Genomic DNA, 27987 nt, shown 5'->3' on the forward strand with positions numbered 1-27987 from the left:
GAGCCGAGCTGGGGCTGTGCCAGCGCAGCGCTCAGCGGGGGCTGATTCCTCCCTCTGAAGGGTTTCATTTGTTTAGCTGGAACAATTGCCTTTCATTCTAATTTTAGACGAGGGTTGAAGGTGTTCGCGCAGTCCTCCGGGTGCCGCGAGGGGTGGGGATGTCACCTGAGGGACGCCTGACCCCCGGCGGGTTTAATCGCCTTTGTTTTAATTAAATCCTCGTCTGGGCGTGGGAGAGCCCGTTGTCCCGCAGCTGTTCCACCGCCACCTCCCCACGGGGTCACGCGCCGCTGGAATTTAATATCCCTCCTCAGGGCTCGGCAAACTCAGCAGCGTTTCACAGGGAAAATGGGCTCAGAAAGCAGCTTTTTGGGCAAAAAGAGGGGTGTTCCATGGGATGTGTGACCCTTTTGGGAGCGTCCCCTCCCCAGATCCTCCCGCACCGTTTGCTGTGTGGCAGGAGTTTGAAGTGGAGGTGCTGTTACACCTCTGAAACATTCCTAGGAAAGCAAATTGGTCAAAATAAGTGGTTTTAGCCCCAGAATAGCTGCCGAGGTTGCCCAGGGCTGAGCCGTGCCCGGGGTACGGGCTGGTTTCAGTTCCTCGTGCCAGGCACAGGGAAATGCTGCGCTCCACTGGCCATGAAAGGAGGGAGACAAAGAGCGGCCGGGGTGAAGGAGACGGAAATTTTCTCCTTGAAAAGGTGTCAAATGATCCGGATGAGGAGGGGGGGCTCTGCCTCCACGCCAGGAGCCGGGGTGCCCAGCAGGAGGTGGTTTTTGGCCAATACAGGGAATTTGGGAGGGGATTATCAGCTCCAAACCTGCCATGTGGGACTGTAAGACCCTTTAGCAGTGGGGGGGGTCTGACCACCCCAGAGCAGCCTCCATGTCCCGGGTTGTCTCCCATAAACCCCCACCCTGCTCCCAACACACACACCCGTGCTTAAAAGCAGGGTTCAAAGGACATTTCGAAGCCAAGAGCAGAGGAAGGAAGGATGGGAGATGGGGAAGAGATGCACCCTTGGTGTTCAGGAAGGATGGGAGATGGGAAAGAGCTGCTCATGAAGGATGGGAGACAGCAGAGCTATGTCCTTGGTGCTCAATAACCTTTATTTCAAGAACCTTTATTATTTTGATGTGTCTTCTGATGCACTAAACACGCCTTCAACCCCCAGTGGCAGGACCTGGGTGTGTCCCCGGGGATCTCAAGGCACCACGTGCCACCACTTGAAGGCGAAGGGCTTCCTGCGGACGTTGGTGCCGCAGTGAACGTCCCCGGACAGGACGTGGTAGGAGAAATAGTCGTCGATGAAGGTGCAGGTGAGGCCCAGGGGCTCGAGCAGCTCCCGCACGCGCTGCTCCAGGCAGCACTGCCCGCCCACCACGGGCCCGAAGGGCTTGGGGATGCCCAGGTGCCTGCCCAGCACCAGCATGTTCACCTGCAGGGACAGATATCGGTGTTTGCCACCCCGGGGTGGGGCTGTGTCGGGGCTGGGTGGGGAAGGAGGGGTCGGAGGCCTCACCATGTCTGGGAAAAGGGCGTCGGCGCGGGATCCCATGAGGATGAAGAGCTGGGGGATGTCGATGATGTCCTGCTCGCTCAGGCCCAGCTCCTGCTTCAGCAGGTCGCGGTTCCAGTCGATGCAGCGCTGAGGGGAAAAGGGACCTGGAATTGCCACCTGGGCCGTCCCAGCCCCTCAAATCCCACACTTGGGGGGTCCCGTTGCATCCTGCCCAGATCCTGACCCGCTCCAATGCATCCCACCCCATCTCTCTGAGCAACTCCCACTGCACCCCCAACCCAAGTAACCTCTTGGTCCTTTAGTTGTCCCTCTGTGTCACCCGGGGCATCTGTCAGAGGGACAAAGGCCTCGGGGTGACCAGCACTGCCTGGCTCCTTCCTGGCTGCTCTCCTTGCCCACTCCTGCCATTGCCCAGGATCTCTGCCCCCAGGAATGACCCGGCAGTGCCATGGGAGCGAGGAGAGCGGATCCCCCCATGCCCAGGGCTCACAGACCCACCTGCACGTGCCTGTTGTCACTCTTGAGCGACTCGTCCGCCAGGATCTCATCGATGCTCCTCCTCTCACTGCCCTTCATCCCTGCATGGGGGTGGGAGCAGTGAGGGACATGGGAAGGGACACAGGGAAGGGACAAGGGGAAGGGACACCAGGGGTGTCCTCACTCCCTTACCAATGAACTGGGTGGCTTCGCCGTGGCCCTGCCTCTGCTTCTCCTTGAAGAGTTTGTAGCAGGCGTTGGGACTGGCCAGGAGGAGCCGGAATCCCTGCGGGGAGAGCCCGGGGGTCACGCTGTTCTATCCCCCCATCCTTTGGAGAGACTCCCAAATCCAGCCCCAGGCATCACGGGATGCCACCCACGGACTTCTCCTCTTGCAGGAAGCCACCCCAAAAGCAGCTGCCCCCCCATGTCCCCGTGGAGGCCCAGCAGCCGCAGCAGGGCTGGCTCTGGCTCCAGCAGGAGCAGGGAGGCTCCGGGGCTCGGTACCTTCCTGTCGAAGGCCGGGACGAAGGTGAGGAATTCATCCACGTGGCCCACGCTCAGCCACTCCGAGTAAACCTCCACCGGCGCCTGCACCTTCTGGGCGTACAGGAAATCCCGGACAGCCTTGGACATGCGCCGGCCCGCGGCCCTGCGGGCACAGGGAGCAGAAGAAGGTGGGCGGCCATCGCCCCCCTCCCCAAAATTCACCCCCCTCCTGCCCTGGACAGCAGGGGAGGGGGAGAAGAAACATCCAATTTTTATGGGAAACGTCCAATTTTTATGGGAGGCTGGAAATAGTGCAAGATGTATTATATACATCAAGATATAATTTATGTTCATTTTATATATGTATATGAATATGTGTTTATATGTACATTTATATATAAAAATTTGTATCTAATTAATATAAATTATATATTAATGCAGATATATCTACCTAATACCTCAATTATATATCATTAAAACTATGTTATATATTATTGTATGTTACTCATTAGTGTAAATATGTTATAGATTAATATATCCCTATGTTATATATAAAAATATATTACTATATCCCTGTGTTATATATAAAATATACTATATCATTACATTATATATAAATATATTAATATATCCCTATGTTATATAAAAATATATTAATACATCTTTATATTATATATTATATATTACTTAAGATATTAATATATAAATATAAATAATATCATATATAAATATGTTAATACATCCTTATATAATGCATAAATATATTACTATATCCCTCAATTATATATACAAATATATATCTAGGCCATATGTATTTATAGGCAGTGGGTGCATTCCATGCCCTGTTCTTGGGCTCCTTTGGGTTTCCTTTTTCCCGTCCCTGTGATTCCCAAATCCCTCCTCCTGCAGCACTTTGTGCGGGGGCGAAGTTTTCTTAGACAGACGGCAACAGGCTGGGAAAACATTAATTAACCCCCTGCTAATGAGGGATAATTACGGGCCCAGAGAGGCTGGGAAATGCCATTTCCCTGCTGCCGGACCCGCGGGAGCAGTGGGAGCTCCCGTTGGTTATTCGGGCCCAGCCCCAGCCGGGATGGCTCCTGTCGTTGTTTCTCCCGGGAAATCCCCTCCTTTGTGGAGGGTTCGCTGCTGTTCCCGCGGCACCAGGCACCGACTGCCCGGAGCAAAGGCACTGCCAGTTCCTCGGGATTTGACCCTTTCCTGGACTTCCCTGCTCCTCTTTTTAGTAAGTCGGGAAAAAAATTCCAAGCCTGGATGCATCCAGGATCAGAGCAAACCCCACAGGCCTGGGAAGGGGGGCAGGACTTTGTGAGGGACGAAGGGACAGCGACATGGTTCCCATGTCAAGTCTGGGATTTGGTGGGAACTGGCTCCTGATTCCCATTTTGATTCCAAGTTTCCTCCGTGAGAGGTGCCCCTTTTCTCAGACAAGGATTTTTGGTGCTTCCCCACATTCCAGAGGGAGGGCTGGAGCCCCCAGCTCCTCACCAGGGCAGAGGGCTGCCGATCAGGATCCTTCCCAAGGGATACTCCTTCCCTCGCACCGTCACCGGGGGACTGACGTCCAGGTTGCCAAAGGAATCCAGGCTGGTGATGTTTTTCCCGGGGGGTTCACGGGTCACATAGCCAAAATCGGGGCCCTGGGGAAGAGGAGGAGGGAAGTGGTGCCAAGGACCCTCCGTAGGGGGAATTTCGGGGGGAGAAAAGGGGCTTCAGCTGCAACGACGCACCAGGATCTTCTTAAAGGCAAAATCCTTCAATCCTCTGTTCCTGGGAGAGTCAAAGACCACGGGGAAGGTCTTGTGTGGCGCTTCCACGTAGCCAAACTCCAGCTCATCCTGCGGGGGGAAGAGGAGGAGGAGGAGGAAGAGGAGGAAGGCTCCGGGCAGGGTGATAGGCATCTCCCCAGGGATGTGGGGAGGGTGGAGCAGGAAATGGGGTGAGCCTGGCACAGCTCTTGCCCTGAACCACAACTGGGTGTCCTGGGGGTGACACCCCACCCAGCACGGGACACCCCTGGGAACAACACGGGCCCACAAGGGGCAGGAAGAGGGGCAGGGATGAGGGACAGGGAGGGCACTGCCCACTGTCCTCCTGGGGTGCATGGGGGGGCCTTCCTGCAGGGGAGACCCTCTTGTACAGCCCCAAGGGGTCCCCTCTTTCAGTGGGGGCCCCTCCTGCTGTGCCCCCTGGGGTTCTCTCTTGCAGTGGGGTCCCTCCCACAGTGGAGACCCTCCTCCAAAGCTCCAGGGGGTCCCTTTGGCAGTGGGAACCCTCTTGCAATATTTCATGGGGTCCCTTTTGCAATGGAATGTCCCATGGGGTCCCTCTGGCATCAGGGCCCCTCTTGCAATGTCCCGTAGGGCCTCTCTTGCAGTGGAGACCCTCTTGCAGTGCCCCACAGGGTCCCTTTTGTGATGGGGTCCCTCGTGCAATGCCCCTCGAGGTCCCTTTTGCAACAGGGACTCTCTTGCAATGCTCTCATGGGATCCCTCTCAGTGGGATCCCTCTGGCAGAGCCCCACAGGTGTCTCTTGCAGTGGGAACCCCCTTTGACAGTCCACAGGGTCTCTTTTGCAATGGGGTTCCCCTTGCAGTATCCCATGGGGTCCTTTCTGCAATGAGTTCCCTCTTCAAAATCCCATGGGATCCCTCTTGCAGTGGGGACCCTCTTGCAATGCTCCATGAGGTCCCCTCCTGCAACGGGATCCCTCATGGAATCTCCCATGGAGTCCTTCTTTCCACATCCCAAGGGGTCCCTTTTGCAGTGGGGTCACCTTTGCAATGCCCCATGGGGTCCCCTCTTTCAGTGGGGGCCCTCTTGCAGTAGACACCCTATTCCAAAGCCCCACGGGGTCCCTCTGGCAATGAGGCCCCTCTTCCAATGCCCCACTGTGTCCCTCTTCCAGTTCCAGGATTCCTGGACCCCATCCCTGCCCGTGCTGATTTCCACCACCAGCAGCATTTCCCTGGCTTCAGTTCCCGGCTGCCTGGTCTATCCCTGACATCCAAGTGCTTCCCAAGCAACCAGTCCCTCCAGGGGGTGCCAGCAATGGGAGTGACACCTTATGTGCCCCAAGAGCCTGTAAGGGACCAGAAGAGCCACGGAGAGCAAGCATGGATTGATGGACAAGCATGGATTGATGGACAAGCACAGATTGATGGACAAGCAGGGATTGATGGACAAGCCTGGACTGATGGACAAGCAGGGATTGATGGACAAGCCTGGATTGATGACCTGGATCCAGCGGTCGCTCCGGGTGTCCTGCTCTGAGCAGATGGTCAGCTTGCAGTTGGCTTTCTTCAGCAGGACCTTGATCCCTTCCAGAAAGGCCTCATTGGAGTCTGAGCCCTGCTTGATGCTGGAGGGAGAGGGGGGACTGAGGAGTAGGATCACGAGAAGTTCACACAACCCCAACCATGCAGCCCATTCCTCCCTTCTAAACACACTGGGCAACAGTCCTGCATGGGACAGACCTGGAGAGCAGCCTCCAGCCTTTCTCCTTGGCATTGCAATAACAGTGACATGGGGCTCCATTCCCAAATATTGCCCCCAGTACTGGATGCACAAAGCCTGGCTCACCCCGTTGTTGCTGCACAGCAAAGAAGGGCCAAAAACTCCTTCTTGAAGAGTCCCCCAAGGCAGGAGAGCAGTGGGGTGACACTCTTCCTACCTGCAGACAAAAACCTCCAGAGGCTGCTGGGTGTTGGGGGTCATTATCCAGGGAGCCACGCGGAAAACCACCGTATCCGTGAAAATCGGGGTGCCCGGGGAATTCTGTGAGGGGCAGAACCAGCAGTGCTTGGAAACCCAGCCACTGAGGGGGCTCAGGGGATGGGGCAAACCTCACGTACCTTATGAGGGACCTCTAGCAAGCTGGCACTGAAGGAAACCAGCCCCGAGAAGCCCCTGTCGGGGAAGGCCAACCCTTCCACGTAGAAGGTGTTCTCCCCGCTGCCCACGGGGTCCAGCACGTAGGAGAGCTTGTCCGGCCCCAGCACGGGCTTGTAGTGGGGGTGTGAGTCACTCCCTGCAGAACCACCAAGACACCAGCCCAGGACACGGTGACCAACCCGCCCTGGGCTGGCAGGAGGCCCCGGCAGGGCCGATGCCCGCGCGGTTGGAGGGGAGCGGGGGTGCCTCCTCCTCCTCCCTGGGGAACACACTTGATCTTCCTGGGACAAAGAGGACTCCGTACCCTCAGGTCCAACCCTTTCAAGGTGTGTGGCTCGAGTTAAGTATCTAATGATACCCTTGGCTGCCCTGACCTGATTTTCGGCAGGGACCTGCTGGGGACGGAGCTGCCGGGGCGTTCAAAGGCAGAACGGGATGGGCTGCTCTGGGGGCTGGGTCACTGCCCGTGCCAAAGGGGTGCTGGGCTTTCTGCTCCACGGGAATGCCAAAATTTCATCAACCTCGTGGAGGAAAGCCTTTTTTGATCTTTTTTCCCCCCTTGATTTTTTCCGTGTAGCCCCACCTTCCACCGCGGCAGAGGAGCTTTGGGGATAAACGAGTGTTTCCAGCAAATGGAGGTGCCCCAATGAATGGAAAATTTAGGGTTTGCTCACCTTGGGGTCCTGCTCGGATATCTGGGGAAGAAGGAAGGAAGGAATACTCACGGATAGCGTGGAAAACCCGCACTTTATCCGCGTCCGTCTCGGAGACGTGCAGGACCACCTGGTACTCGGCAAAGGTGTCACTGGGCCCCTGGGTCCTCAGCAGCATGATGGACATGTCCTTCAGGTCTGGGGGGGAAAGGTGGAGAGAGGGGACACAGAGAGAGGGGATGGAGGTGCTGCCAGTGGGAAGGGCCCCAGTGAGAGCCCTCGGGTGCCCCCGGGCCGTGGGTGACACCGACCTGCGGGGGTCCGTACGTCCGCCTGGCCGCTGTCCGGCCCCCCCGTGCCGGGGCTGTCCCGGTCACAGTTGACCAGCAGCACAGCACCGTGTCCATCCGGACCCCATGTCCACTGGGCCTGGGGGAGAAGCACCAAAAGGGTATTGGAGCAAGATTCCCCCCACCCCATCCCATCCTCCTCACTGACCGGGGAAACGCCCACTGTCCTCCACGCTTGGAGGACAACCCAGACCCCAGTGATGCTTTCGAGGCACTAAGTTTCTGAACCTCAGCTTCTAGCAGGGCCAGCAAAGACTACTTGGAAGAGATCTTGTCTTCTGACCAGGCAGAAAGTATCTGCCAGGCCTCCTCTGGACAAGGCTGCACCGTTTCCAGAGGCACGTCCCATCTCGATACACGATTTGCACCGTTGATTGGGCTGCACTTAATTAGCCCAACTTAAGTGCTTGGGCATATGCAGATTTGTCGCCAAAGGGGTAAATCTCTGGCTGTTTGCTAAACTCATTTAGTGGCCTCTTTCAAGTCCAAAAAGGAAAAGAAAGAAGAAAGGAAAGGGAAGAAAAAGCAGAGGGTTTTGTCCTACGGGATCCTCAGGGCTGGACTGGAGACGTAGAAAATTTTGGCACAAAATAAGAAAATAAAGACTCTTCCTCCTCAATTAGTAGGTTGAGGATTTCCCAGGTTATTTGCCCTAATTCAGACACCACCCAAGTCCCTCTCCTTCCTGGAGATTTTCAGGGAAAAGACTACAAATGGATAGGCCAGGACTGCCCCTCCAGGAAAGCTCCTCCTTACCTTGTCCTTCCCTTTGCTCTTCACTCTGCCGCTCCGGCTCCAGTCCACGTCCAGGGACACATCTGAGACATCAAGAGAAGGAACCACAGGCAGGAGAACAAGCTCTTGGTGCCATTTTGGGCTCATCCAGCACCAACCTCACCTTCACACCCCAAAGCTGCTCCAGACCCAACATCTCAAACAAAATGCTGGTAGAAAATCCAACCCAATGGCTTTTTCATGACTTTCCCCCTTTGATTTCCAGCTGCCTTCTCCCATTTTGGTTCCCCCAGCTGGGACATCCCCATTTTATGGCGTATTTTATGTTTTCACCAATTTCACATTTACAGTTGTGTTTTTTATGAGGTCAAAACATGGTGGAGGCACAAAAAAGTGCTTTCCCTGTGGTTGAGTGAACACCTAAATAATTCCAAGGCTTGATGCAACACTTGAGAAGGACTTTCCCTCCTGTTCTTGGCCCAAATTTCTGCCTCTGCTGCTACAAAGCAGAGGTTTACCAGCAACCTCACCCAAACCCTAATAAAAAACCTCCTCTGAGTGGGATATGCCACATATGGAAAATACCAGGATTAAGCAGAGAGGAGGACATGGAGAAGCTGGGAAGGAAAGTCTAAGACTAATCATGAGAAGAACATTTGCAAGGCCAAAGCCCTGTGGCCGTGGTAGCCCCAGATGGCTCCAATGGAGCCCATCAGCTGAGGGATGTGGGAAACCTTCAGCCTCTTCAGGCCCAATTTTGGGAGGCGTATTCATGACTTCAGGACACAGGTGTCATGTGAGTGCTTTAGAAAATCCTAAATTTAGGGTAATGAATCCATCCAGGTGGAAGGCTTCTGCATCCAGACTGGTTGTCTAGACTCCCTTTGTAGTCAGCAGGGAAAAACAGGCATCTGGAGGGAATGATTCATCTCATCCTAAACTTCTAAAATAGGTCAGACAACACTTTGGTGCCCGTCCCTCTCCCCCCAACTGTGATGGAGGTCAAGGGGGAGGAGGACGCTGGGCAAAGGTGGGTGAGGAGATCTCCCTTGGATCCTCTTGTCCCAGTGCCCGGTGTTGGCAAGCAGAGGAGGATGCTCGGGGTGTGCTGGGTGGGGACCCAGCCCAGCCCCTCTCTTTTGCACCATATAAGGCAGCGTAATAACATTTTAATTGTTTCCCTCTTGCTCGTCAGCACCGGTGAACACCCAAACCTCCTCCCCGCGCCCCCCACTTAACTCCCATCCCACGAACCCAACCAGCTCTTGACATCAGCGAGGTCTGGCCCGGGTTTGTGGAACACCTACCAACACACGTGAGGTACAGCCAGGCCACCGCCAGCTCGTTGCCCTCCCGGCCGTAGTAGGAAATCTTAACCTGCAAAGACACCCCCACATCATGGCCCACATCCCAAAAAGCTGAGCAGGGCTCCTCACTCATTGCATTGACCAACCAAGCAGTTCTTGGAGGGTTCACTCGAGCCATTCTCCATTAATCAGAGTTTCCCGAACTGTGTCTGCCCAGTTCAGCACAAAAATGGGCATGGAAACAGCCAAGTTAGTTCACCTGAACTGTTTCTGCCTGGTTCAGCACAAAAATGGGCATGGAAACAGCAAAGTTTGGGGGATTTTTGCTGCCTGGCACCAGCTTTTGCAACTGCCACTGTGTCATCGGGAGGGTACAAAATGGAATCTCCTTCTCCTTCTCAGTTTCATTCTTGGTACATGCTAATTACACAATTCTGTTTGAGTGTTTTCCCATGAAAACAAGCTCAATGTCAGCACTACCTAGTACTGACTCGACTGCTTAGGGGCTGCCCATAACCCTCCCTGTCTTCCTGGGAAATTGGACTCATTTTTCTGGTTTCAGTGCATAAGAACCCAACTGACCTTATTGTCATTGACAGTCCTACTGGTGACATCGATCGTCACCACGACCTCTATGTCGGGATCCAGGGGCCACCTGGAGTTAATCATGGGCCTTGTGGTGGGGCTGTGGATGATGTGGACCGTGACTGCCGAGGTGGCGTGGACGTCGAATGACGTGGCAGCTTTGGGGGTAGATCTGAAACAGAGCGTTGTGTTAGAGACCAAGTTGTCCCTCCAGTTCTCCTCTGCTTGAACCTGGAATTAAAATCCAGCCTTAACCAGGTGGAAAGGGCTCATAAACCATCTTTGGGTGATGAAATGGTTGAGTTTTCTGTGTCCTATCTCTGTGGTGGTGTTGAGCAACCAGAGCTCCCGCTGGAGCTCCGGCACGTCCGTCCGTGGTTAAGCCTGGATTGCGAATCGCTGAAGTTTGGGCATCCAACCTCCCTCCACAACACTGAGAAAAAGTCCAAAATTTCAGCATCCTGTGACAAAATCCTGACAAAGAGCCAGGATAATTTTTATTGTCAACCATCTGGGGAGATGGTTATTGCAGGACCATCTCTGGAGCTGAGAGATGCTCCAACTTGGAGCGGAGCCCAAATCCGAGCATGGAGAACCCACACCCCACCTGCATGACATCCTTTGGCAGCCTTTGAAGTGCTGCCTACCTGCTCATTACAGCCCCAGCACCTCCATCCCGGGAGCACGAGTGCTCCGACCTGTCTGCCATCGGGAGCCTCCGACAGGGAGCGAGGTGGGAAATTTCAACAGCGAGAACAAAAGGGAGAACATCAAAAAACTGACACAGAGGAGATTTATTGCTGGTGTTGCTCTTGGCACGGCATCCCTGGTGCCTGCAGCAGCTTGTAAGGGGAGATTAAAGCACCATCTCCCTTGTCATCCCCCATCTCCAACATCGTGTAACGTCACAAATCCACCTGCACAGTGTTGGATGTCGTGACTCCTCCAGCCTGGATCTATTTGCTCTGGTTTTACAACCCTAGTCATGAATCCACCTGAACATTGTAGGATATCATGACTTCTCCAATTTGGGTCAGTTGGCCCTGATTTCACTGCCTGGTTGCGAATCCACCTGCACACTGTTGGATGTCCTGACTTCTCCAGTTTGGGTTGCCCTGATTTTACAGCCCTCCCACCTCATCATCACCAGATTCCCACCAAACTCTGTTTTCTGCCCCAAAACAGCCCAAACCACGGTCAAAACTTGATGCATCAATCACCAAGTTCCCCCCAGCTGGTGCTGTCCTGGAATAAAATGATCCTATTTTTTTAGTGGAAAAAGCATCCACCATCTGCTTTTTTGGTCCAAAGTTCAAATTTGCTACCGAAGAGCCAAATCAGCTCATTTTGGGGCTCAGGCCCCATGTTTAAATAGATCTGAATGTGCTTTGAGTCCTAAACCAGGAAAAAAATTGCAAATAATAGGTTTTATATATTCCCATCTGGCTAAGGGAGAAAATAAGACTCTTTTAGGGCAGGCAAAGCTCAGTGCAAAGCCCTTGGAGGGGGACGACGGCACAACCTGGCCCGGCTCCAACACACAACCCCAATAATTGCTGCGATGCCGACTGACTCGTCCTGTCTGTATCATTATAAACCTGATTTATTAAATAATGACCCTGTAACAGCAGGGTAAACACAGCCTCGTATCTGACCAATAAACCAACCCCTGTATTTAATTCCGGAAGAATCTCCTCTCCTGGAATTGCCCGTGCAAAACCCACTGGTGGATTTTTTCTGCCTGAGCCACACATTTTATCCTTCAGCCCGTTTTAGCTCCAAGTTGCTGAGCTTGAATTGCTCTTGCCCAATGTTTTCCCAGCCAGAAATAGATCCAGGTTTAGCCGGGGTGTGCTCAGGCTTTGCCTCCAAACCGTCACGGCTCGGCAACGCTTCGACGCCTCGCCAGAGCCAACATCCCTCCCCGGGGGACAACCCCCCGGAACACACCCGGCGGGACACGGCCCTCCAAGTGCTGGGTGAGCTCCTGGTGTGGGCTCCAAATGAGCTCTGAGCTTCCCTCACTGCTCCAAAACACCATTGGGCTCCTCCAAACCCCACCAGCCCTACGGAAAATGGCAGGAACCCCCCGGCCTGACCTTACCGGCGCGTGTCCAGGAAGACCTCGGTGCCCAGCACGCAGACGCCGTAGGTGGCGTGGCTGGTGGACATCTGCATGACGTGACGCTGGGGCATGGTGTGCCGGGCACGGCGGCCGCATGGGAGGGAAGCTGCTGCCTGGCTTTGCAGGGAAACCAGCAGGACTGGATTAAAAGGCAGGGGAATTTAACTCCTCCTTCCCTCGATGACGGGGCTCGGCCAGGGGACCCTGCCGTCTCCACCTCCAGCACCTCCAGCACCCAACGAGCTGCCGCCCCGCTCGGGGAGATGGAGGCGATAGGGCGGCCCCGGGGAGGGGACACAGGGCAGAGGTGACACCCAGCCCTGCCCTGGGATGCTCAGCACTGAGCTTTTAGGGATTTCCTTCTCCCCCTTTTCATTCCTTTACGGCTCCATCTAAACCCTCCGAGGCTCTAATGCATTAAACATGTGTTACTCCTCCGGCAGCGCAACGGGATTGTTTGGGGTTATTACAATATTATCATTGAAATGAAGCTTTTTCTTTAAAACAACCCAAATTTTCCATGTGGCCTCTGCACAGGTGACTCACAGCCTCGGCTGCAGCATCGGGGCAAAGCCTGAACAAAGCTGGACCAAAGGAAATGTTTGCTCAGGTCGCTCCTTCCCATCAGAAGAAGTCCCGAGGATGGGAGACGGGCAGAAACGGGCACAGGGAAAACTGCTTGTTTGGCAGGGAAGGGGAAAACAACAAACAGCAAACTAACAAGAGTCTTCCCGTGGAAATTAAAAGTTCTCCGTGTTTCGCTTGGACCTTGTGTTTCAGGGGATTGGGGTTTTTTGGGCAAAGATCCCACAGGAATCATCCCCTCTGCTGGAAGGTGGCATTACTGGAGATAGCCATCTCTCTCCAGGCCATCCCAGGAGGATTTGCCTGCCTGCAAAGAGGAAGCCAGGCAAGATTAATCTCGTTGAGGTGGGAAGGAGGTCTGGGGGATGGAGCTGAGATGGAGGAAAAGGCAACACAGGGACCGAGAGTGTCCCGTTGCCACATTGCTCATCCTCGTGTGGTGATGTGCTCAGCTTAGGGATGCAATGGGCAGGAGAGAGCTGGAATGAGGAGAAACCTGGTTTTGGGAGTGGCAGGAACCCCTGGGAGCTGGGAAGGTCCAAGTGAGCTCAGCAGAGTCGGGGGCCCAGTCCCCGGCAGGGCAGCGAGCGGCGCGTGCTCAGCCGGAGGAGCTGCCGTTCCCTTGGGAGATCAAACCGGCTGCTTTACACATCTCCCAGCCAGGACACATTAAAGGGCTCCCTCTGACTTTAATTGCAGCAGTAAAACCCCAGCTCTGTGTCTCGGATGCGAGAACGGCTTTAATAAGCCCGTGGGAGCCTGGAGAAGCGGCGGGATGCTCCAGTGGGGAACACCGGCGGGGTTCCCGGGCTCTCCCAGAGCTCTCCTTGCTGGAGATTTCAGATAAAACCCCATTTTCCAAACGCCAGCCCAACCCAAACTCCTGGTGTTCCTAGATTTGGTAATTGTGCTGGTTCTCAAGGACCTCGTGGATCCCTAAAACTTGGAGCTGGGCAGAAGCAGAGCTGGAAAAGAGGGTGAGGAGCTCCGAGAGCATCCTCTGAGGATGAGTTTGGCCACGGCAGCATCTCTCCTGAAGGGAGTTGCAGGTTGGGCTCCCCACTCGTGGCTGCTGGTCGCACTGGTTTGGACTGGGCACGGTGCTGAGCTTGCTGCCCGCTGGGATTGGAGCCCCGTATCCTGCTCGGCTGGTTCCCGGTGCCGGACAGGGAACACACCTTAATCCCCACGGGGTCAGGCCGGCGTGGTCTGTAATCTGCAGGGAGGGGGAGGACAGTGGTTTTGGGCTCCCAGGGAGCACCAGGGCCTTCAGCAGAGAGTGTTTCTCCAAATCCCCCTGGGATCACACCCGGGCGGGAGGGATGGACACGCAGAGCCCGGAGCTCTGTCGGGTCCAGGTGGATTTTTCCGGCACGTTCAGTCCCGGGCGTTCGGAGCCACCACGATCCCTGCGGAGGCTCAGGCAGGCCCCAAACACCTCGTCTGGGTTGGGTGGGACCTCCACTCCCCTCCTCTTCCTCCTCCACCTGCTATTAGCCCGACATGCCCGTGCACAGGCAGAATGAGCATTTTAAGTCATGGGGCCCATTCAGAGCTGAGTGTTTCTTCCTAATAACACCTTGTCCTGAGAAAGTTGCCATTAAGATCCCTGGGACATGACAGATGGGATCCTGCCTGTCCATCAAACTGCAGGAGCTCGGCCCGCCTGCTTTTGGGCCTGACTTTGGCTTTTGCCCAACGTCAGCCTGGTTTTAGCCACGACTGAGCCAGACCTGACCCCCCTCAGTGCTGCCCCGGGAATCCCATTAATAGCTCAGATCCCTCTGGGGCGTTTCTTCTCACCCATCCTGCACCACCACTCCGTCAAGGAAAGTTTGATAATCTCCCTAAGCCGATAATTACCCCTTATTTATTACTCTGCATGTCTAATTGCAGGCAGGAACTTTTAAGAGCCATGTCAGCCTAATTACTTGCAATAGGGCAAGACATCAAACCAGTTATCAAGTCCCGCTGGGGTTTGCAGGAGGGTTTATTTTCTTTAGGCACATAGCTGTAACAGCAGGGCTGGAGCATCCCAGACAGCCACCAAGCATTCCCCATCCCAGCTGGAAGCCAGGGAATAATGGGGAGATGCTGGTTTGGACTGGTAAAAAGAGCTTTTTGGTGCCAATCCTGGAAAATCTCCCAGCTTTGCAACCAGAAAGCCCCAAAAATCCCCCTCCGTCCTTTCTCCTCCACCAAACGCAGGCGTCTGCCTGCAGGGAGGCTCCATCCCATAATCCAGGAGCAAAGCATCCCATAAAACTGCTTTTCCCCGGGGCTGGAGCCGTGCACGTCCCCCTGTGCTCACCCTGCCCACGCTCTGCCCCAGCTTTGCATTCAATTGGCTGCCCTATAAATATCCCTATAAACACCCCCCTCTCCAGGGCGTGTTGCAAAGACCTCCAGAGGCAGCAGCAATGCCGGGGTGGGCTCAGCTTTGCCTTCATCCTCCCCAGTGCGTTGGTTTGGCCTCCTCGGAGCTGCCTCTTCCCAAATTCCGGGCAGGAACGGGCAGGAACAGGCAGCACCTCGTGGTTCTCTCGGGATGGGCACCTGTTTGCACCTCCTAAACGTGAAAGGTCAGCTTGGAAGGACTCCACAGGGGAACATTTCCCTCCTACTCATTGGAATAAGGCTCGTGCCTACACAAGGGAGCCACAGAATGACCCCAAAATCCCTGATCCAGCCCCCCCGGGTTTGAACCCCCCGGGCCCCACTTCTGGGTGTTCCTCGGGGAAAACCCTCCGGAATCAGCTCCGTGGGGCTGTTTGCAAACCCCAGAGCTGGGATCTGTTCCCAGGTGCTGGAAATGAGGGCAGGCAGAGCTCCCCCAGCAGCAGGGAAGTTCATGCAGAGCAGCTCCCAGTCTGGCTGATCTGATCTGATCTGAAGATGGACCCAGAGAACTCCTCTGACCAGCCTGACCACAGCCAGGGAACCACGAGCCTCCAGACATCTCCCTGCGGATATCCATGGATATCTCTGTGTCTGGGAGGCTGCTGATCTCCCACCTGATAGCCCAGAGCGGAGCTGCAGCGCTAAAGGCGCTTTTGCCTCCTGAAAACCCCCGTTTTGGTAGAACAAACTGAGGCTGATTTAACAAACCATGGATGGAGTCACCCAGGATTTCACTGAGACGGATCAGGCAGGTCCTCGTGCCTGTTCCCAACACCAGCAGCTCCATGAACACTCCAGAGGCTTGCAAAGATCCCAAGAAGCTTTGAAAGACCCCCAAAAGCCTTGCAAAGATCCCAAAGGAGCTTTGAAAGGTCCTGAATGGGTGGCAAAGAAAAAGGGTTGTAAAGTCCCGGGGAAGCTTTAGGAGACCTCAGCAGAGCTGTAAAGACTCTGAGAAGACTTTAGAGCCACAAAGGCTCCCAAAGACCTCAAAGAAGCTTTAAGAGACCCCAAAGCCTTGCAAAGACCTTAGAAAGCCTATAAAGACCTTGCATGGTTGGCAAAGAATCCCAAAGGGTCGTAAGTCACTGGGAAGCTTTAGGAGACCCCAGAAGGGTTGCAAAGACTCTGAGAAGATTTTAAAGACCCCCCAACGGCTTTCCAAGATCCCAAGAAGCTTTGAAAGACCCCACATGGCTTCTGAAGACCAAACCTGGCTGCCAAAAACCCTCAAAGACAGGGACCAGTGCAGTGGAGGGGAAATGGTCTCTTCCACCCCTTTTCCACTCAATCCAGCAGCTCCTCCTTTGGTTTTCCCCCCAAACAGGGCATTTTCCTCTGTTTTGTTTTGTTGCCTCCTCCCAGGGAAGCACAAACGAGCCCAAAAATCCCTCAGGGTGACCCAAAAACACCCAGAACCCCCAGGGTTTCAATCCCATCTTTGTTAGCAGGTAACACTCGCTCCCATGGGATCACAGATTTCCTTCTGTCTGGCAAATTCCAGGGGCTGGCAAATTCCAGCACCATCACACCAAGAGGGCTACAAATACATTAACATATCAATTACTAAAACAAACCAGCTCAAAATCCTACTGATTTTAAAATTCCCAAGTGATGCCAAAACCTCTTTATGAGATGGGAGGGATTTGGGGTTGGGTTGGGTTTTTTTAAGCAAAGGAGGATTTAAATCACATTTGTTCTCCTCCCTGACAACTGAAACACCAGATTCAGGGGGGGCAGGAATTGGGAAGTGAAAATGATGAAAGAGAAGCTGGTTTTTTAATAGTTTTCTTCCAAACTGATGATTTTACACCTCTATTTTCCCAGCCCACAGATCGCAGGGAGGTGAAGCCATCCCTGCCCACGCAATTCCAGCTGTTTTGGGGTAAAAAGAGGGAAAACAAGTCTCCTGCAGTGCTGGACAGCAGAACCTGCTGGTGCAAACACGAGGTGGTTTGGGTTTCTTTCTATTTTTTCTCTTTTTAAATTATTTCTCTTTCTGGTTCCTCTTTCAGGAGTGTTTGTTTCCCCTGGTGGTTTAAACAGACGAGGGTCACACAGACAAACCAGACGCTTTTTGGGAGATGGAACATATTCCAGGGCAAATCCTGGACCGGGATGTCTAAGCTGGGGGTCATTTAATCCAAATTCCCAATGTTTTTGCATAGCCTGGGAGCAAAGTGGGTTCTATTTTCTCATATTGCTCAGGGAGAACATTTATATTGTTTAAGAAAGTCTCCCAGTTGCCCCAAATCTCATTTTTGCATATGCAGAAAAGTGGCAAAACTGCCTCTTTTTTTTGTGCTCAGCAAAGTCCTCGCTCACATTTGCTCAGATCATGGCAAAAAAAAAAAAACAAACCCAAACCCAAGCCAGGATTTCTTTCAGATGGAAAACTGGATTTGAGGCGATTCCCTGCACCACGGCCGCGCAGGGAAGCGAGGGCTGGAAAAGAGAAGCCCGAGAGGGATATAAATAGGGAACATCACCCTGAATGCTTCTGCTTGTCACTAATTGCTTGTGGCTTCCAAAATCTGGGGCAGAAGTTTGGGTTCTGAAATGAATATTTAGTTGGATGGTAATAAATAATTCAAATGCTGCGTGGGCAGCAATTGCTCCTGCCGTGCTCCGTGGGGTGGCAAAACCACCCTGATTTCCCTTCAGCAGCAACTGGTTCCCAGTTTCCCTTTGAAAATGAGCAGGGGGAAAAAAGGGAGAGTTCTGCTCTCGCCTGAGGGCTGGGAAACCGTGTTTCTGCCTCCCAAGAGCAGCCAGAGATTTTCCCTAGAGAGCAAAAAAAGGGCGGATACGCCAAAATCCAAACTGCTGGAAAATCGCCCCCACGTCGGTGATTCCCCGTTTGGGGTCATGGAGACAGTGGAGGGATTTGGGGACAGCTGGGGGAGCTCCTTGCATAGGGCTGGGAGCTGAGCAGGCTCCAGGCCAGCTGCCCTCCCTCTCCATCCCTTCCCTCCCCTCAGAGATCATCTTCCCGAGGCTTTAGAGGGTCCAATCCAGCCTCCCCCTCCCTTTGGGCTGCAGAGTGTCATCCCCAGCCCAGCAGAGCCGGGCTGTGGTCCGAGGAGGAGGAGGAGCAGGGGCTGGTGCCGGGGGCTGAGGAGAGCAGGGGCTGGTGCCGGGGGTCAGTGCTGCCGGGGGTCAGTGCTGCCAGGGGTCAGTGCTGCTGGGGGTCAGTGCTGCCAGGACAGGGCCAGGAGATGCCGGGGCAGTGCCAGGAGGTGCCAGGGGGCCGCACACTGCGGCTGCAGCCCGGGGACCGCATCGAGGCCCTGTGCGTGCTGGGCTCCCGCATCCACGCCGATGTCCACGGGTGAGTGGGACACCCCAACCTTCCCTCCTGCACCCCCACCTTCCTCCTCACCTTCACCCCTCCTGCAAATCCCCCTCCTCATTTTCCCGCCTGCTTTCCCAAACCCCGCGGCCCTGACGCCTTTTTGTGGGCAAAATCCACCCTGGGCTTTGCACGGCTGCACAAATCCCAGGAAAGCTTCGAGCATCCCCATTTCCACAAGGCAGTGCTTACCCTGAGTCCATGCTGGGTTTGATCCGGTGTCATCTTGGAATGCTGCTGGAGAGCAGAGGGATGAGCAGGAGCCACAGGGATGGACTGCAAAGGAAGGGATGCAGCTGGGAGAGGGAAGGAAAACAAGATTTAGTGACAAAAATGTGTCTTGGGAAAGTGGGAAATCCCCACACCACCTTCCCTAAAAAAACCCGTGTTGAATTTCAGGATAATTATTCCCCCCAAGGGAGAAAAGAAAAAAGTTTAAAAGCTCATTTGGGGGTTAATTCTGGTCTTTGCTGCTTTTGCAAATCTCGCCCTTGATATTCAAGCCAAGCAGCAGAGTTACGACTCCCCTGGCACCTCTCCAGGTCAAATTCCTGGTGGGATTCCCAAAACCAAGAAACAAGGAAACCGAACCAGTTTTTCCATGTATAATTAAAAGTAATTTAACAATTTCAGAGACACCCAGGCAGGAGCAAAGGAGTGCTCAGGTTTCTTCCCTCCCCCCTCCCCGACGGGGCAGGTTTGGTGGGACCGTCGGCATCCAGAAACCATCTGAGCAATGAAGCCGTAACGGGGATCCGGCACCAGCTCTCGGGTGTCGTGGCAAACAGCCCAAAAATAATAACCTGGAAAGACTGGGAAATTCGGGAAAAGGAGCCAGGAGAGGGGAAGGGGTTGCACGGGGTGGCTGGGGAGGAGCAAGGGCACCCTGGGCTGGGAGTAGTGCAGCACCGACAGCTTTGGGGTTGGATAAAATCACCCCCAAATTAGCTGGATAAAATCAGCCCCAACTCAGAGTTTCCCATGGAAAAGTGTCTCAGTGTTGTGATGAGCTGTTAAACACCGGGTTTGCCCGGGCTGGAAAGTAAACAGGGATTTCTCCATTGAAGTGCAAGCCCGAATTCAATTCCAGCAGCACCAATTAGACTGGGATTATTAGAGATCCTAATCTGCACCAATGGCTACAAATACCAATGTGCTAAACCAGCATCTTCTGCTGGGAAGCAGAAATTCAGGAAAAGGAGCCAGAAGATGGGAAGGGGTTGCTTGGAGTGGCTGGGGAAGAGAAAGGGCACATGGGACTGGGAGCAGGGCAGCACTGACAGCTTTGGGGTTGGATAAAATCACCCCCAAATTAGTTGGATAAAATCAGCCCCAAATTAGAGTTTCCCATGGAAAAGTGTCTCAGTGGAGCGGCCATGGTGCCGTGATGACCTGTCAAACACCAGCTGGAAAATAAACAGGGATTTTTCCACTGAAGGGCATTAAACCCAAGTTCAATTCCAGCGGCTTGGTTGGGATCATTATAGATCCTAATCTGCACTGGCTCAAATACTCCTTGTGCTAAAACAGCATCTTCTGCCCTAAAAGAAAAGGACAGCTCAAACTCCCAGGGAGGCAGGAAAGGGCAGCAGGAGCCGGCGGTGAGCGTGGTGACGCCAGCGTGCCCGGTCTTGGCCGTGGAATTAATTGCGGTGAGAACGAGTGTTTTGGGTGCAAACCTCTCCAAACGTGGAGTGTTTCTGGCAGGGCGGCCCCAGCCGGGGCGGTTTTATTTGGGGTGAAGCACACGGAGGGGGTGACTGTGGATGTGGTGTCCCGGGGCTGTGACGAGGCCGAGCCGGTGCCCGGCAGTGGGACGCGGTGGCCGCTGCAGGAGGGGACGGTCCTGAGGTTCAGCATGAGCCAGCCCAGCACTGAGGTCAACGACAACAAGGTGAGGGATGGGACACTGGGGTGTGGGACCTCCACGGATGGAGAACATCCTTCCCCAATCCGGGATCTGGGGGTTTGCAGGTCACTGTCAGCTTTTATGGACAGGAAGGGAAGCCCATCACCCAAGCTGGGGTGTTCCTCACCGGCATCGGTGAGTACGGAGACTCCTGGGTGCAACAATCCATCCTCATCCCATTGATCCCTCGGGTGGGTGGGGGACAGGTAGACCCACGTTTGCCGGGTGTGGGGGGGCTTTTTCTCCCACCCAGCCTTGCCATGCCCTGGGATGATGGGTGGGTGAAACCCATCCTGTCCATCCAGGGATCTCCCTGGACGTTGACGCAGACCAGGACGGCGTGGTGGAGAGGAACAGCCCCAACAAGGTAACCCCTCTCCCTCCACATGGAAAATCCATGGGCTTGCCTGAGGCTGAGCTTGCTGAGCCTCAGTGGGCTGTTGCAGGCCAGCTGGAGCTGGGGTCCCGAGGGACACGGGGCCATCCTGCTGGTCGGCTGTGACAAGGAGATTCCCTCCGCTCCGGCGTCCGACTGCGACAACGAGCAGGTGTTCAACAAAGAAGGTAACAGAGCTTCCCAAAAATCCTCCATGATTCCCCCTCTCGAACATTTTTTGGGATGGAATTTTGCTCAGGAACCAGCTGCTCTCTGCCAGCTGTTGGATATGCTTCCCACGTGGGAATTTTTTTGCATTTCATGACACTCAAAGCATTTGTGGCCAAGCAGAGCCGTGAAGCTGAGCCCAAAAAATCACCAGGGCTGCCTCACCCAGGTGAAAGGAGCTCGGGATGAGGCAGCCAGGAATACACCCACCTGTTCCTGGAAAACTAAAACCACATGGAGCCGGTGCCCATCAGGTTTCTGAGGTCAAGGACGGGCCGTGCCAGGGGTGAGGAGGGAAAATAAAAGCTGAAAAGGGCATTTGTTTCCCAGCACAAGGCACGAGCTTCGCCAGCAGGAGCAGGGCTTGTTTTTCCAGGTTGCAAAGGGTGGTGACGAGGGAAGAGCAGCTTTCTTGGGAAGGAGGTGCAAACTCCAGGAGGGAGCATATACGACATCTCCTAATTTTGTTGTTTGCCCCCCAGATTTGGGAGACATGGCTCAGATGGTGCTGAGGATGGAGGGGCCCCAGCGCCTGCCCCGGGGGTACGAAATCGTTCTCTCTGTTTCTGTCCATGACGCCGACAGGGTTGGGGTGTTCCATGTGCAGAGTAAGTCCTTCCTCCTCTCCTCCTCTGCCTCCTCCTCTTCTGCCCCTTCCTCCTCTGCCTTATCTGCCCCTTCCTCTTCTTTCTCTTCCTCCTCTGCCCCTTTCTTCTCTACCGTCCCTCCCTGTCAACCTGGTGGCCTTTTCATCCCATGGATGAGCAGAAACTCCATGAAAATGCCTTTCCAGTGGCTGCTCCATCCAAGGAAAGGCCGAGATATTTTTCCTCATACTCCTTGTCCACGACAAAATTGCAAAATCCTTCAGTCCTGTTTTCAGGTGGTTCTAACAGACAAAGTTGTATCTCCACAGAGGTGGAAAAACTCCAGCACAGAGGGACTGTGAGTCCTCCTTGCACAAGGAAATAGGCTTGGAACACCAATGAAAGCTTGGAATTGTCCCATTTCCCCCCTTTCCTTGCAGATCCCTTCTTTGGGCAGCGCTATGTGCAGGTGCTGGGCTGCAGGAAGCTGTTCCACATCGTGTCCTACCCTGGCGGGGCTGCCGAGCTCGACTTCTTCGTCCAGGGGCTCTGCTTTCCCGATGATTCCTTCTCTGGGCTGGTCTCCATCCATGTCAGCCTCCTGGAGACGCTGGCTGAGGTCTGGGAGCTCCAGGAAAGGGGTGCAGATGGGGTGCCTTGTTGCAGCTATCCTGGAGAAGGGGATGGGGAGGGAATGGAGAGCGATCCCCATTAATTAACCCCAAAAACAACCTCAGGGGAAGGGTACAGTGTGTGGACAGACCCCGATTCCCGCTTGCTCCCTCAGGGTATCCCCCACACTCCAGCCTTCACAGACACAGTGGTGTTCCGGGTGGCTCCGTGGATCATGACCCCCAACACCCTGGCACCGGTGAATGTCTTCCTCTGCAGGTGAGGCCAGGGGAGGGCATTCCCGGCCAAACCAGTCCTGGAGACAGACTGGGCAGAGGCAATATCCACCCTTCATCTCCTTCTCTCCTGCCATCCCCTCTCCCAGCATGAAGGACAACTACCTGTTCACCAAGGAGATCCAGACCCTGGTGACCAAGGCCGGCTGCAAGCTGAAGGTTTGCTTCGGATACACCAACCGTGGGGATCGCTGGATGCAGGTAGGGGGGCTCCAGAGGCAGGGAAAAACTTTTCTTTCCTGTGCCCCACGTGTGATTTCCTCCCTTCTTCAGGATGAGATTGAGTTTGGCTACACCCACGCTCCCCAAAAGAGCTTCCCAGTGGTGCTGGATTCCCCTCGGGATAGAGGGATGGAGCAACTCCCCGTCAAGGAGCTGCTGGTAAGAGAAGGATTTGCTTGCATTGCCTGAGGAGCAGCTTGCAGGTTTTATTCCTCATGTAATTCCCCACTCCTAAAACCCTCCTGGCACTTGGCTCCTTGGAGGCCATACAAGGAATTGCCTGGAAAATGAGTTTAACAGCTCTGCATGGAGATACCATCCCATCCACTTCCAGTTGGGAGCACACCAACAGCCTTACTCCCCCTCAAAGCAGGGATCAGAAGGTGTTGGGTGAGAGAGGAAAGGAGGAGCTCACGCCTCTGGGAATGAAAGATTCCTGCCAAGCTCTGGGACTGGAATTCTTCACCCTCAGCACCCCAGTGGTGGGCTGGTTTTTCCTTTCCTCCCCTATGCCCGTGAATATCCAGCAGCTTCCGAGCAGGAGAGGAAAGGGAAGCATGAGAGGGGTCAACTTACTTCCTTGGAAGAGAACAAGCTGCCAACGACATCCCCGTGGGGCTTCTTTGCCAAGGCAAAGGGCCAGCCATGGGCAGGGCGTGCCGGGATGGCGGTGACCCCGCAGAGGGCGATTTGGCAGAGCCCAGCAAAGACAAGCATGGAAAAAAAGATGATCCCTTTGAGATCCCACCATGCAGAAAGGGCAGGACACCCCCAAATAGCCACGGAATCGCTGTCCCACACTCCCAGCGGGCGCTGGCAACAGCCTCAGCCCGGATCCTCTCTCCGCCAGTAATGGGAGAAGAGGACGAGTCACTTTTTCTGTCACTTTGGGGAAGGTTAAGAGCTTTCAGGAGCATTGAAATCCATCTTTTCTCATGCCTGACATGAGTACATAGAGTCTCGGAGTCATGCGGCGGGTGGCAATAGCGAATAAGCGGGCGCCCGCTCGGATCTGCCCTCTTTAGGAATTGCTTTGCTCCCTACTTAGGGAAGCAATTTCAGCCTTGGGAGCCGCTAACACATTATTCTCCGATTTCTGCTTTGAAGCCTCCCCTAATCCCCGACGCTATCGTTCCAATCTCATTTTCCAGCTCGGAATATTGAGCCAAACTCGGCACGCACGGGGTCCTCCTCGCGCCCCGGCCAAGCCCTAAGCCCTGGGACCCCGCGCCAGGGAAAACGGAGCCGGCAGGGAATTAGCCCCTCAAAATCAACGGGGAACTGATAGGACTTGGATGCGACCCGCAAACCTGGGATGAACCAGCGCCTTGACAGTTGAAACCGGAGGGGCTCCGTGGTTTATTAAACTGAAACAAGCTGAGAGCAGGTGTTTCATGCTCACCCCCCCTCAGCACCCGGAGAGAGGAGCTGATCCCAGCCATCCCCCAGAGACTCCCCAAAACCCCACGGGGAGCCTCAGGGAAAGCTGTGCTCTCTCTATCCCGGCTTCTGCAAACACCCTCAATTGAAAAAAAGGAATTTCTAGATGGAAGTCAAGCACTGTCGGGTCTCCCTGCTCATTTTCCCGACCTGTATATTTGGTTTATCCCCATGGAAACCCAACCCTGATAAGTGATTGGGATTTAACTCCAACCTAACAGATACCTGATCTGGTCCCAGGGGCTGCCGGGAGCTCCAAGCCCGTGTTGACTCAAACCGGAGATCAAGGACAGGTCCATGGCAGGAATTGTGTCCCATCGTTTCCATTTTTGCCCTGTTTTTAACTCCACAATCTCCCCCTTGGGCTTTGACACATCACAGCCAAGAGTTAATTACCCTGCACTCACGACACCCTCAGTCCCAGATATATTAAGACCTGGAAATCAGGGCTTAAGCAGGATTTAAGTGCCGTACAGCCCTTTGGGTGGCTCTGGGACTCACCCTCAGGGGCTGCAGTTCATCCCACTCAGGAAGAGCCATCCAGAAGCTCCGCTCCGGGGCTGCCCCAGCACTAATTAGCCTAATGTGGACACTTAACTCTTGGCTATGGGATAGCAGAGGAGATCTGGGATCTCAACACCTCAGCTCTGCTCCTGGATTTTGCCGTTTATTCCCGAGCCTCCATGACCCAGAGACCTTTCTCCTCTCGCCTTTCCTTTCCCCTCTCCTCACCCATGGACGGGCCTCCTCTTGCTGTGTTTACCCAGTGGAGCAGGTCTGACCCCGGCTGGAGGATCAAACCCCGGAGGCAGGAGGGACTCAGGGCAGTGATCCCTCTTTTCCCAGGGCTCTGATTTCGGGTATGTGCACAAGGAGCCCCTCTTTGAAGCCATCACCAGCCTCGACTCCTTCGGCAACCTGGAGGTCAGTCCACCTGTGTCCGTGGGGGGGAAGGAGTATCCCCTGGGCAGGATCCTCATCGGCAGCAGCTTCCCCACGTAAGGCATGGGGAACACACGGATTCGGGAGCAAAGGAACCACAAGAGCCCCGAAATATTATCAAATTAATGTTAATTGGGTTAATTGGGTTAATTAGACCTTCCCTGAGTGGCTGTGAAAGGGGTGGGTGTGCTCAGTCTCCTCCATCTTGGTGGCAATTTATGTCTGAGTACATGTTGATGGATAAATCCTTATCCTCGCATTCCCTCTCTCGGGGATTTCACTCCCAGATCCGCAGGGAGGAGGATGACCAGGATGGTGAGGGATTTCCTCCATGCCCAGCGAGTCCAGGCTCCCGTGGAGCTCTACTCTGACTGGTTGGCTGTGGGCAACGTCAACGAGTTCCTCACGTTCGTGCCCACCTCGGACAAAAAGGTACCCCAAGATCCCACATCCCTTTGGTGTTCCTCTTCCAAGATACTAAATCCTATTAGGTCACCTGTAGGAAAAACCCCAAAACTCATTTCTTGGGTTTCACTCCTGTCCCCAAAATGAGGGATCTGAGCACAAAAAGGGACTTGCTGAGCGAATAATTAACAGAAACAGAAGGAAAACGATGCCTGCACAGGTAGTCCAAGAAATTTAAACCTCAAGATTCCCATGCAAATCCATGAGCCTGGAGATTTCCAGCAGCTCAGCTTCTCCCAGATATTTCCAGAACATTTCTCTTTCCTCTATCACGGTTTTTGCTGCTTCTGATACAGGTTTTTCCCTCAGGGAAACCCTGACACAAGACTTTTCCCTTAGAAAACCAAGCCTTGACCTGGATGACTCGAAAAAGTCACACGTTCCCCACAAACCCTCCAAGCATTAAAAAAGGCACTAAATAGCAGCAAAGACACCTAATTCGAAGAGTTTTAGCACAGGTTCTTTGCAAAAGTAAGTTCCTGGGGTCTCCCGAGGCTCTGGAAAATTCCCTCTGGGTGACTCCTCTTCTTCCCGCCTTCCCACAGCGATTCCGGATGCTGATGGCCAGTCCTGCCGCGTGCTACAAGCTTTTCCGGGAGAAGCAGAAGGAAGGCCAGGGAGAAGCCACCATGTTCAAAGGCAAGGGGACACAGGTGGCTCTGGGTGGGTTTGGTGTCAGTGGAGCCGCAGCAGCCGAGCTGAGGGCAGCCAGAGGGACAGGGGGACTCAGGGCCACGTGGGGACATCGTCCCACCCGGTTGTCCTTCACAGCTGGCAAACGGGATGCCCGCCCACCACCCTCAGCCTCCTCACAGCCTATTTTGGGAAGTGAGTGGGATGGCAGGGATAAAGCCCTCTGCATGGAGGGGATGCTTGGTTGGTGGGATGGAGCATCTCCAAATGCCAGCGGAGCTCCAGCAAGGAGTGGGACAACTGGTGGCTCTCACGTTACCCAAATTAGCACCGTTTTGTCGCTTTGGGAATCCTTTCTTTGGGATTTTGATCCGTGATGGGGTTGGAAGCACGTCTCCATATCTCCACGGGTCCCTCAAGGTCACTGAGAAGACCCAGGCGGCCCCAAACCAGGGGGTGGATCCAAATCCTGGCGGTGGATGGTCTGGAGAAATTCAGCAGAGAATGATTCCTGTGGGCAGGAAGATGGATGACAAGACCTTTCCAGTGCTCTTTCCAATGGGCAGAGCTTTTCTTCCCTCACTTTCCCAATACACTAAAAATTGTGACTCCAGCAGCCCTACTCCAAGCTCAGGAAACTGGGATACAGGGGACTCTATCCATCTCTGTACCCCACCCTAAGCCAGGCTTCATTTTGATGGGACGTTGCATTTTTAGGCTACTCGGGGACAGACACGAAACGAGTCACCATTAACAAGGTCCTTTCCAATGACATCCTGGCGCAGCAGAACCAGTATGTCCAGGTAAGAACTGACATTTTTGGTAATAATTCATATTTCTTGCAAAAACTGCCCCAGGGTGGTGCAAAGGGAGGTGGTGTATTTTGGCTCTTCTCCTGCATGAGATGGTTTGAGGGACTGTGCCCATGTGTGTCCCCCCCTCAACCCGCCCTTCTCCATCCCCTCCAGCGCTGCATCGACTGGAACAGGGATATCCTCAAGAAGGAGCTGGGATTGATGGAGGAGGACATCATCGACCTGCCCGCCCTCTTCAAGCTCGACAAGCAGGGCAAAGCTGTGCCATATTTCCCCAACACGGTGAGGGGGTTCCCACTCCTCAGGTCCTCTCCAAAAACCAGCTTAATCAGCCAGGATGAGTCCCTAAAGTTGTCCCAAAACAAATCAGCTGTCTAGAAAAAGGAAATATCTCCATTCAGCAGGCCTAACATAACTTTGTGGCTTTGCGCTGCTTTCAGTGGGGTTTTAGGCAAAAACCCTCTCAAAGCAGTGAAATTGCGATTGTGAGGTAGGTTTTAATGATAAAAAAAGGGGAAATTATGTTGGATTTGGAATTCTGTGGGAGGGTGGCTGCAGAAATCAATGTTGATGGGCTGAGGGCTGGGGCTGATGGAGGAGGGTGACCAACACCTTCCCTCGGCTGTCATCAACCCCGACGCCACTGATCTCCCCCGGTGTCACCCCACAGGTCACCATGATCGTCCTGGCCAAGGAGTTGGGCATCCCCAAACCCTTCGGCCCCGTGACGGCGGGGGAATGTTGCCTGGAGCAGCGGATCCGCTCCCTCCTGGAGCCGCTGGGTCTGAGCTGCCGCTTCCTCGAGGAGGTGGCCTCCTACCACGGCAGCCTGGGCGAGGTCCGGTGCGGCACCAACGTCCAGCGACGGCCCTTCACCTTCAAATGGTGGCACTTCACGCCATAGCAAGACCTTCTTCTCCTCTTCCTCCTCCTCCTCTTCCTCCTCCTTCTCTCTCCTCCCTCC

At 54.3% G+C, this 27987-nt stretch overlaps 2 protein-coding genes across 5 annotated transcripts; one reads left to right on the forward strand and one right to left on the reverse strand.

The window, feature by feature from the left end:
* Positions 1–1106: 1106 nt before the first annotated feature.
* LOC113972304 (protein-arginine deiminase type-1-like) lies at positions 1107–25024 on the reverse strand. 4 transcript variants are annotated; one of them, XM_027693224.1, is made up of 18 exons: positions 24394–25024; positions 18691–18794; positions 12141–13962; positions 10034–10208; positions 9452–9521; positions 8166–8227; positions 7371–7488; positions 7132–7257; positions 6367–6542; positions 6186–6289; positions 5750–5873; positions 4243–4350; positions 4001–4152; positions 2510–2654; positions 2195–2288; positions 2024–2103; positions 1526–1651; positions 1107–1441 (listed from the first exon to the last, which is right to left on the reverse strand). In XM_027693224.1, exons 3-18 carry the CDS (start codon positions 12230–12232, stop codon positions 1208–1210), a joined length of 1986 nt encoding a protein of 661 aa, XP_027549025.1. In that variant the 5' UTR covers positions 12233–13962; positions 18691–18794; positions 24394–25024; the 3' UTR covers positions 1107–1207. The 4 variants fall into 4 exon arrangements, with proteins under 4 accessions (XP_027549025.1, XP_027549024.1, XP_027549022.1 ...); XM_027693223.1 differs by lacking the exon at positions 24394–25024 and adding an exon at positions 20178–20261; XM_027693221.1 differs by lacking the exon at positions 24394–25024 and having other exon boundaries at positions 18691–20118.
* On the forward strand, positions 18365–27927 carry LOC113972270 (protein-arginine deiminase type-2-like). The gene is made up of 16 exons (XM_027693152.1): positions 18365–18477; positions 20206–20392; positions 20473–20542; positions 20713–20774; positions 20854–20971; positions 21494–21619; positions 22039–22217; positions 22386–22489; positions 22596–22707; positions 22780–22887; positions 25015–25166; positions 25398–25542; positions 26121–26214; positions 26926–27011; positions 27177–27305; positions 27694–27927. Exons 1-16 carry the CDS (start codon positions 18365–18367, stop codon positions 27925–27927), a joined length of 2019 nt encoding a protein of 672 aa, XP_027548953.1.
* Positions 27928–27987: the final 60 nt, after the last annotated feature.

The sequence above is a fragment of the Neopelma chrysocephalum genome, unplaced genomic scaffold, assembly GCF_003984885.1.
Source record: "Neopelma chrysocephalum unplaced genomic scaffold, ASM398488v2 Primary Assembly neopelma1_90, whole genome shotgun sequence".
NCBI lineage: Eukaryota > Metazoa > Chordata > Aves > Passeriformes > Pipridae > Neopelma > Neopelma chrysocephalum.

What these genes read in the sequence shown, in the direction of transcription:
- LOC113972304 (XM_027693224.1), bottom strand. Translation starts at nt 12,232, where the DNA reads ATGCCCCAGCGTCACGTCATGCAGATGTCCACCAGCCACGCCACCTAC. An exon ending in GCTGTACCTCACGTGTGTTG is followed by an intron (nt 8,228 to 9,451) that starts GTAGGTGTTCCA and finishes TTGATGTCTCAG; the next exon opens with ATGTGTCCCTGGACGTGGAC. An exon ending in AGAGCAAAGGGAAGGACAAG is followed by an intron (nt 7,489 to 8,165) that starts GTAAGGAGGAGC and finishes CTTCTCCCCCAG; the next exon opens with GCCCAGTGGACATGGGGTCC.
- LOC113972270 (XM_027693152.1), top strand. Translation starts at nt 18,365, where the DNA reads ATGCCGGGGCAGTGCCAGGAGGTGCCAGGGGGCCGCACACTGCGGCTG. An exon ending in GCAGGTGTTCAACAAAGAAG is followed by an intron (nt 20,972 to 21,493) that starts GTAACAGAGCTT and finishes TTTGCCCCCCAG; the next exon opens with ATTTGGGAGACATGGCTCAG. An exon ending in AGCAGAACCAGTATGTCCAG is followed by an intron (nt 27,012 to 27,176) that starts GTAAGAACTGAC and finishes CATCCCCTCCAG; the next exon opens with CGCTGCATCGACTGGAACAG.